Source organism: the organism of the source record quoted next, unplaced genomic scaffold, assembly GCF_019419815.1.
Source record: "Pyrus x bretschneideri cultivar Hongxiangsu unplaced genomic scaffold, Pyrus_bretschneideri_v1 Contig63, whole genome shotgun sequence".
Classification (NCBI taxonomy): Eukaryota; Viridiplantae; Streptophyta; class Magnoliopsida; order Rosales; family Rosaceae; genus Pyrus; species Pyrus x bretschneideri.
The window spans coordinates 1444515-1454150 of record NW_025999802.1 but is presented as its reverse complement, the minus strand read 5'-3'; the positions used below and the strand labels follow the sequence as shown (position 1 = coordinate 1454150).

The following is a 9636-nucleotide window of genomic DNA, read 5'->3' as shown; positions in this document are numbered from 1 at the left end:
CCTAGCCGGTTTAACAATTTTTTTTCGAGTCAGATAGCCGAACAATTTCAAAACCCGTTTTCTAGATGCAAGCCTGGATCGGAAATTCTAAATTAGCCCTCAGATTGGTCTGGGCTACCAGACAATGGAATGGAGGACTTAAAAATTAGCAATCGTAGTCTTTTTTATGTATTAAAAATAATTAAAAGTTATCTTCAAAGGTGGCATCTAAATAATTTTCCCAAAAATGTTAGTCTTACTGGAGTAGGAGTTTCTCCCCTTTTATTTCTCTCCTATTTCCTCTTCTCCTCTTATATTTTGCTTTGTATCTTTTGTCTCTATAAAAATATCAATATAAGATATTGACGTGACTTAATCGTAATTATTCAAATAGGAGGGGAGGGAAGAAGAGAGAGATTAGGAGGGGAGAGAATTCTCTTAATAGAAATGGAACTCACATGTGTTGACAAGCCCTACCTCTATTAGACAGATGATACAAATAACGTACAAATAAGTGATAAGTATAGCATTACTTCAAAATCATTTGTGCTACGTACGTTACAATTTATAATTTTATATGAATATATTTTATAGAACACCACATGGTGGCCTAGTGATTGGGAAAATTTTAGGTCCGTTTTTTACAAGGCACGTCTTCAGTTCAATTGTTTACGCTAGTGAATCACAAATGGTGGCCAGGAGAGGCTGAAATGCCTCTGAGTCTTCCCATCTCTGAAAGGGTGAACTACTGTGGCGAAGCCACCAGCTTGCTCCTTAAAAAAAAAAAAAAAAAAAAAAGGAGAGTATATTCATAGGTTCCATATGGATCCGCTTTTTATACTGTTTCAATCTCTTTCTTTCGTATATATTTAAGAAAACAAAAAAAATATTATTCTTACCATCTATTTGTATCATTTCTCCAATAAAGATGAAACTCATATACGTTAGCAGACTCTACCTCTTGCTGTAGCACTAACCTTAAGGAAAAATACCTTTCCAAGCAAATAAAGAAGAAGAATGAAGTGAGAAACCTCACCGCTGACAAATTCCTAAGCATACAAGTAAAAAACAAGAAGGCATGAAAACTTCCCTTCCAAATACTTACATAAAAATAATATTATTATTCTCTTAGAGCATGTTAATATTGAGATTGTACCGAATAGGCTTTGTGGCGAATGGCTTGCAAACAATATTATGTATGGTTAAAATTTTATAGTATATTAATGTCTGAGATGCATTGTTGATTTCAATGTTGAATGTGTGATGAAGAATTTAACGTGTAGTTTAGTAAGTAGATATGAGTCACTTAAAATGCAAGGCTATACATTGATGTACAAATAAAACATGACTTCCAGAGATTAATAGATGAGTTGGTGATGACGACGATGTTGATGATCTTGCTTGCGGTGCGGACAAGTTGACAAGAACGTGTAATTTAGCAGCTTCCTTTTGGTTCCAACCTTGCTAGCTAACTCGGCTGCTTCACTTCCCAGTTTTTTCTGCTGCCTCTTTCAAAATCGCCTGACACTCGAAGCATAGGGTAAAGTAGTCAAACTATTTGCAGAGCTATGTCGTTATTGGAATAGAGATCGGAACCATTGGGCTTGGTTACTTGAATACCTAGCTAGCTACTTCACCATAGATTATAGAAGCTCAGCCTACAATTCCACTATTGGCGTACTTATCAATCTGGCTAATGTCAAGGATTTTATCCATTCCACTTGCTACGAGGAATCTTCAAAGAAAACGAACCGTCAGTTGAATCAATCATTTACGAACTTTATTTTTCACCATTCTACGAATTTGCATACGTGGTAGGGTGAACGTCAAATGGAGCAACAGGACTTACTTATCTAAAGGGTAATACTAGGGAGACAATGTAGACAAAATTTACAAACTAAATGATGTATCACCTGACACCAATAGAAATGAGCATATTTATCAACACTAGAGTAATAAAAGAACTCTTGTCATTGTTCGGCAACAGCCAGACGCAGTTGATTGCATGTTTAGTGCAATGCTCGGGTTGTGAATGCTCTGCCTAATGTGTACCCAACCATGCAGTCCATGTTCTTCATCCTATAGTTTTTCTCTGAAACATACAAGTTTTAATTAAAACATGAAGAAATGTAGCCATGGTTAACTCGATCAATTGCAAATTCAACTCTATTCTGTACAGCACCTGTGCATGTGAGCGTCAACTGCAGCAGCTGCAACATTTGAGTTTACCAAACACTCTTTGCCGACCCAACAATTGCCACTCAAATCTAACTTCCACCCCTCAAGTCGTCCCTCCTACAAGTCAAAGTACATACTGTATAAAAAATTTGAGGATGTAGAGAGTTGTCGTACGTCAACAAGTTAAATGAATCTTACATGAACTTATAATTGATTGGGCTCTTACCTCAACATACTCTCGGAACATTTCAATGGCCTGAACCGCTTTTTCTTTTTCATATCTAGGCTCAGAAAGTCCATCCATCCCTAGCTTTATGGACTCTGATGGTTCTTCAAGGTCTTTTATGATGCTTCCAACCCCTTTGTCCCATCCTGTAAGCTTCATGCGTACCATTTCGAAGTTGATCTTTACCACCATGTATTCCCCTATGAACAATTATTCAATCCCAAACACGATAAATAAGCTACAGTGGAATTTAAATTAGAACAAATTAAATTAAGGAAGCAGAAACAGAACATGCAAAAACCACAATGCTAATTACCATCATCAAGGAAACGGTTCTCTTTAAGAGCACCACGTCCAGATGTTTCCTAATAACTGATATAACAGAAATATAGTTAGAAAGGTATTATTGTAATTGAGATATATGATTATATAAGGGATTGCTTAGCTATCATTTCCTAAAGTTCGTTTGTATACATTTTCTCTAATCAATCAATACAATCTTTCTTGTTTCTCTCTACCAATTTTTTGTCTTCCTCTGTACCAATTCTGCATCTTTTGCAATGTAGTTAATATGGTATCAGAGCCATCAAGGCTTACACCATGGATCTTGGTGGTCGATTCCTCTTCTCTCATTACTTTCTATCTTTCTTCATTACTTTCTTTCGTTTCTGTGTATTTGATCATTTATGCTTCCGTATTCATAGTTCTTTTATTAATTTTTTTTGGTCCCTCGATTCGTGATGAATCATGTAAGCACCATACTTGTACGCGCATCGGTCACTATGCTGGTTCTGGGGTGTTCCCCCAATACAATAGCAGAAATCAAAGCAATCAGCTTGTCACCATTGATGGGGTTGCCTTTGTTATCCGCAACGCCTCTGCGATCCACATTTAATACAATCTCAAGATCAGCTTGGGAAGATGCAAAAAGTACCCGAATTGATCGAGGAAAATCCCTTAGTTTTCAGATAATTGGATATGAGATAGAATAATGCTAGGAAGACAAAATTTGTAAATAAAATTTGCAAATTAAATGATATGTCACAAAAAGGAATGAACACGTTTATTAATACTTAAGTAACAATCCAATCATCAACTTTTATATCATTTACTTTACAAAATTTTGTCTTCAAACGTAGTTTTCCTAGCATTACTTACCCTATGAGATAACATCACGGGTTGTAAACTAAATTTTGAAAACTAAAGGACCTGGTAGTTGATTATTGGTTTATTGCTTAAACGTTGATAAGCGTGTTCATTTCTATTGTTGACACATAATTTAGTTTGCAAATTTAGTCTCCCTAGCATTACTCATATCACGGATAAATACTATATAACCCTTTTGAGACCTTGTCAGATCCTCTTTGTGAGGATCTCGGGGATCCGTCAATCCTGTCAATGTATTATACATCGTGCGGTCAGAAATTATTTTAAATATTTTTATTTAAAATTAAATATAAACAGTACTTAACAAAAACTGATCGCACAATGTACGATGACTGAACACAATCACGAATTTCTAGAATCCTCAACAAAAGAATCCAAAGAAGATCCTGTTGGTTTTTATAAAGCTAAGCATGCATAGACCTTTTCCCTTTTCATGTGATACATGTGATTCTCTTTGCATGCTTGTAATGAGTAGTGACTTGTGGTTAGATTAACAACAATCATCACAGCTCTAGTTTCATTCACCCTTGGATTCAGATAGGCCGCTGGACATGGGGTCGATATCACCAGCATGTCCTTGCGGAACCTCACCTCGTATTTTCATATGAGATGAACATGTACCCGTATATGTCAAGGAATAAAGATTTTTACTTTGTGACCAATACGGTGAGAGATCAAACCATGCAAGGGTGTATTAGAGGTTAGGTTGCTCCTTATATTGTCAATTGATTTTATGATGAAATATGAAGTTTCTTCGTGGTATATATCAAAGCAAGTTGGTCCACATGTGAAGCCTAAGTGCCCAACAGCTACACGTGTGCCACATCATCTTATTTGTGTTGTCCATGTGTTCGGCTTGAAAATCGCCACACATGAAGGGGCATGTGAAAATGTGTGGTCAAAGCCTCATGTCTGTGAGGGACCAAATTATACAAAATCTTATAAGAGGTTGGGCTACTCTTTATATTATCACTTGATTTTATGATGAATCCCAACTTTTAAAAATGGGAAGTTCTTTTTCCTTGATAAAAAATAATAGGGCAAGGGAGTTGGTGATGAATTCTCAACAAAAGAACAAACTTAGTACCTAAATTTTAATCAATTCAGAAGGGACAAAAATGTGATAATTGAAAAGGTAAAATATAATACTGTAAATCCAATGATTGGTTAATTTGGGTACTGCAACTTGTACTAACATTTTAGATTACAATAATTTCACAGTGACTCGCTTGGACCTTATCTGTTCGAAAGTAAGAAACAATCAGACCATTTAGTACCTAAAAGCTGAGTAAAATAGCAAGGGTGACACTAGTTGCTTCCTGGCAGTGTAGGGTCTCGCACTTCCTGTTTTGTCTTTTGGTTGTTTGCCTTGTTGTGGCCTTTCTTTGTAATCTTTGACTTCTTAGCCTTCGTTATGAAATCTAGTTTTTCAAAACAAAAAAAAAAAAAAAAGCTGAGTAAAATAGTGAGTGACCTTAATATTAGGGTGATATTATTGATATTTAAAAAATCTTATTTAAGCACTTTTTACAAGTATATGTTTCATTCTAAACATCAAATATTTTGAGAGCACAATAATTTTTTAAGATATCAACAATAGCATCCTAAAATTAGTATTGATCCAAATCATGTACTAAACCAAAAGTTATTGCAACATCTGTCTGATTTCCTTTATCTGAATTTTTTTTAATAAATAAATGTGTTTCATGTTTCCTCAAAAAAAAAAAAAAAAAAGTGTTTCACGAAATTCATGTGATCCTTTGAAGCTTTACATTTTCAAAGTTATCCAATAAATTAATATTACACAATTGAATATTGTAGCAGTAAGGGCTGCCCTTAAGTTTCTTTAAGAGCCTGCCTTGTACGAATCGCTGAGTACCATAACAACGGATCATCATAAACATGGCTCCGCGCAAGGTTGAGACTGAGATTGAAATTAAGGCACCCGCTGAGAAGTTCTACAATATCTTCAAGAGACAGGCTCACCACGTCCCAAACATTTCTTCTGGCAGTATCCAAGGAGTTCAGGTGCATGAAGGAGACTGGGAAACTCATGGCTCTGTTAAAAGTTGGAATTACAGTGTAGGTAAGGCCATCTGTACATAATATATAAATATCTACATGTATCTGGTGTGTCTTTTTTCTCTAAAACGAGAACACAATTATATGTTAATCATAATTTAGCAATAGTAGCAGGATCGCAATTAACGGAACTCTAATTCACAAGTGAACAACTAACCCATGAGTGAAAAATACATACTGATAGAATGGCTAATTAAAACAATATATCATACGTAAGAATTGGAACTGATTTTGAATTCAATACTCAAATGTTGGTAAAGAATCTAGGTGTGCAGCAATAATGCAGTTGGTTCAACTCAAATTTGAAACTTAAAGACTCCATTTTGACAACCATTTCATGTTTGGTTTTCAAAAAATGAAAATTAAAATCAAGATAAATTTACAAAAACTCACAAAAAAAAACTTCAGTTTTCATTTTTGTGAAAACTTAAAACAAATTGTTTATCAAATATCCATTTTAGTGTTTCTTTTGTTAATATATAGATTGCTTTCTTGTGAATACATAGGGGACGAAGTTGGAGTGTTCAAGGAAAAAGTGGAGTTTAACGACAAGAACAAATCCATAACATTGAATGGTTTGGAAGGAGATGTTTTCCAGTCTTACAAGAGCTTCAAGCCAGTCTATCAATTCACTCAAAAGGATGAAGGCAACATTGCGAAATTGTCGATTGAATATGAGAAATTGACTGAGGATGTTGCAGCTCCGGACAAATATGTCGGTTTGATGGTTAACATCGTCAAGGATCTTGATGCTCACTTTATCAAGGCATGATTAATTAAGGAAAGGAAAAGCATGCAATGGTGAAACGCGACGCCATCGTTAATATGTAATATTTGTGTTAATAATGCGTGCTTTGCTTGATAAAAATGCTTTGCTATGTGAGTTTGCCTTATAATAAATGTACGTGAAGGGATATCAAATGTGGGATTGTGATGTATAAACTATGATGTGGGATTGTGATGTATAAATTATGGTTTATATGTAAAATAAAACGCGCAGTGTAATCGATATATGATGGTTGTTATATGTTAGTTATATGGATTGAGTTTGTTAGAATCTGGTGGAATATAAGAAGGGTAATATTGTAATTCTAGGCAAGTTAGTTTTACTATAAAAGAAAGCTTGTAAGGCATTTGTGATTAACATTGTAATTTTTCCCTCTGTGATTTTAATAGAACAGTGCCTTCTTCTTTCTCTCTTCCTCTCATTTCCCCTTTCGAATCCTTAAGTCTGTGTTCTTCATAATTTTTGAGAGTTAATATGGTATCATCGCCAGTTATGGGTAACTTCCGTCCTGAGGGGTTTTGTATGGGTTATTCATGGATTCTGCTATTCTTTCTGGTGTTTAGGTTCTTCGCATTTCTTTGGTTTTCTGACGTCAAAGCATACTTAATTCTTGTAAATTTGTGATCTGGGTTGATTTGTGTGATTTGGGTTGTTTCTGTTGATCTGTGGAAGTTCTTATGGAAGTGTCATTCTTTCATATTTGTGTAATTGGTAGTATCGATCTGGTAAAAGTGTCATTCTTTCACGAATTCAAGAAGGTGTCATTCTTTCTTGGTCAAGAATTTGGTAGTTACAGAAAGTGTCATTTTTTCTCGTTCAAGAACGTGGTAGTTAAGGAGAGTGTCATTCTTTTCTGTGTGTTTTCAATCAGAGTGTCAATCTCTGAATCTCATTCAATTTGGTGATTAGTTGTTCGTGTGTTGAAGATAGTCATGAGTCCTCGAATTTTAAAGTTGATGGGATTTTGGGTATGCTTACCATAAAGCTCAAAGATGATAATTTTGCTAAATGGGCATTTCAGTTTCAATCTATTTTAAGAAGGTACAAATTGTTTGGCCATTTTGATGGTACAATTATGTGTCCATCCAAGTATATTGTTAGTGCAGAAGCTGGGGTTACAAAAGAAATTTCTTAGGCATTTGTGGATTGGGAGTCTACGAATATGGCATTGTTGAGCTTGTTACTTGCTACATTAACTGAAGAAGCAATAGAGTATGTGCTTGGGTGCAGGACTGCTCATGAAGCATGGATCAATCTTGTTGATCATTATGCATATGTCTCTAAGTCTAGGGTTAATCATCTTAAAACATAATTACACACAATTCAGAAAGGCACCAATACAATTGACAAATATATGTTGAGGCTGAAGGATATAATGGATCAACTGGCTGTTGCAGGTGAATCTATCTCTGATAATGATATAATGATTGCTGGTCTTGCTGGTTTACCCAAGGAGTATGGGGTTATTTGTACGATCATATTAGCTAGGGAGTATTCGATCACCTTGAAGGAGTTTCGAGCACAGTTATTGGGAGCAGAAAGGGAAATTGAAGGGGAGATTACTGTTCTTTCTCAAAGCTTATCTGCCATATATGTTCAGGGTTCTGCCTTTAGTTCCAATGCTGCTTCATCCTCGAATGCACAAACTCATAGTCATATTCCTGGTAATACTGTGGGGACAATTACTGTTGTACCTCATGGTTCCACTCCTCCGATTTCAGATAGTTCCCTCAATAATTCACTACCACCACAAAATTTTCAGCAGCCATTCTATTATGTTCCATCCCAACCGTTTCAACCTTTTTATTCTGCTCCACCATTGCAACCTATTTCATTTCATGGTCAGCCTTATGGCTATGGGTTTGTTGGTAATTCTACTTGTTGATGCACAAAATCGGCGAGGACTTTAGTACAACAGAAAGTGTCAAGTTTGTGACCTTCGCTAGGTTGCTCTGGTCATTAGTATAGATAAGTATGTAAATGAATAGAGACAGGGAAGCAAACAACAAAAGATGTACGTGGTTCACCCATATTGGCTACATCCACGGAGTAGAGGAGTTCTCATTAGTTGTGAAGAGTTTACACAAATACATAGGTTCAAGCTCTCTTTTAGTGAGTTCTAATGAATAGTTTAATACAAATGACATTAGGGATTATTGTGGGAGAATGATCCCCTTTTATAGAAGAGAGTTTCTAGTTTTGTTGTGACATCGACACGTGTCGTGTTGTGATTGGCCTCTGATATCGACACGTGTTGCGATGTGATTAGCCTCTGATACCGACACGTGTCGCGTTGTGATTGGCCTCCTAGTTGGAGGAAAAGTCTTGTAGGTCCTTGACGGTATGTTGTTGACCGGTGCTTAGTAGTTTCAGGATTGGTCAAGTATGGTACAAACACTACTGATCAAAACAACTCTACAACACAGTTTAATGGTGGAATTCAGTTTGGGGCTCAAAGACAAAGTAGCAATCAGTATCAGGGGAACAATTATAGACACAATAATATCTTCAAGGGTCCTGGATATGGCTCAAGCAATTCTAGATAGAATGGTAATAATTCTTGGTCTGGCAATACTAATACAAGAACTAATGTGGCGATAGAGTGTCAAATACGTAACAAGCGGGGGCACACTGCAGTTAACCGTTACCAAAGAAACAATAACCCTTCAAATTTAGGTTTTATGGTTGAGTGTCAAATTTGTGGAAAAATGGGACATTTATCTCTTGATTGCTACCAAATGAATAACTATTCCTTTCAAGGACAGTCACCACCAACATTGCTTTCTGCTATGAATGCTCAACAGGCTCCCCAGTTCATTCATCAAGATACCTGGATTGTTAATTTAGGTGCATCTCATCATATGACTGCTGACATCAATGCTTTGACTCAAGTTACACCTTTTGAGAGGTCTGATAAGATAACCATTGGAAATGGTACAGGTTTATCCATACATAATATTGGTTCAGTAACTTTACAGACCAATAACCATTCTCTTCTTCTTAACAACATATTCCATGTTCCTCATCTTGCTAAAAGTCTCTTATCTGTAAAACAATTGTGAGCAGACAATAAGAGCTGGTTTATATGTGATGAATTTCAATTCTTTGTGCAGGACAAGAGGACAAGGGAGATAGTGTATCAAGGAAAGAGTAAGCCTAAAGAATTATTTCAAATCCCGGTGGTTCATAAAAAAAAAGAGGAGTCCAGGTTATTTCA

The 9636-nt window shown here is 35.9% G+C and overlaps 2 protein-coding genes across 2 annotated transcripts; one reads left to right on the top strand and one right to left on the bottom strand.

The window, feature by feature from the left end:
• Window positions 1-1632: 1632 nt before the first annotated feature.
• Window positions 1633-3794, bottom strand: LOC125471941. The gene is made up of 6 exons (XM_048572915.1): window positions 3733-3794; window positions 3146-3339; window positions 2675-2755; window positions 2384-2583; window positions 2162-2274; window positions 1633-1714 (listed from the first exon to the last, which is right to left on the bottom strand). Exons 1-6 carry the CDS (start codon window positions 3792-3794, stop codon window positions 1633-1635), a joined length of 732 nt encoding a protein of 243 aa, XP_048428872.1.
• Window positions 3795-5226: 1432 nt separating this feature from the next.
• LOC103931890 (MLP-like protein 28) lies at window positions 5227-6619 on the top strand. Its single transcript, XM_009341426.3, has 2 exons — window positions 5227-5636; window positions 6139-6619. Exons 1-2 carry the CDS (start codon window positions 5453-5455, stop codon window positions 6402-6404), a joined length of 450 nt encoding a protein of 149 aa, XP_009339701.2. The 5' UTR covers window positions 5227-5452; the 3' UTR covers window positions 6405-6619.
• Window positions 6620-9636: the final 3017 nt, after the last annotated feature.

Bases quoted from the DNA above. Each gene is read 5' to 3' on its own strand.
- LOC103931890 (XM_009341426.3), top strand. From the start codon at position 5,453: ATGGCTCCGCGCAAGGTTGAGACTGAGATTGAAATTAAGGCACCCGCT. The intron at 5,637-6,138 runs GTAAGGCCATCT...GTGAATACATAG, and splicing joins AAGTTGGAATTACAGTGTAG to GGGACGAAGTTGGAGTGTTC.
- LOC125471941 (XM_048572915.1), bottom strand. From the start codon at position 3,794: ATGTATAATACATTGACAGGATTGACGGATCCCCGAGATCCTCACAAA. The intron at 2,584-2,674 runs GTTCTGTTTCTG...AATTGTTCATAG, and splicing joins TAGCATTGTGGTTTTTGCAT to GGGAATACATGGTGGTAAAG. The intron at 2,275-2,383 runs GTAAGAGCCCAA...TTTGACTTGTAG, and splicing joins TGTTCCGAGAGTATGTTGAG to GAGGGACGACTTGAGGGGTG.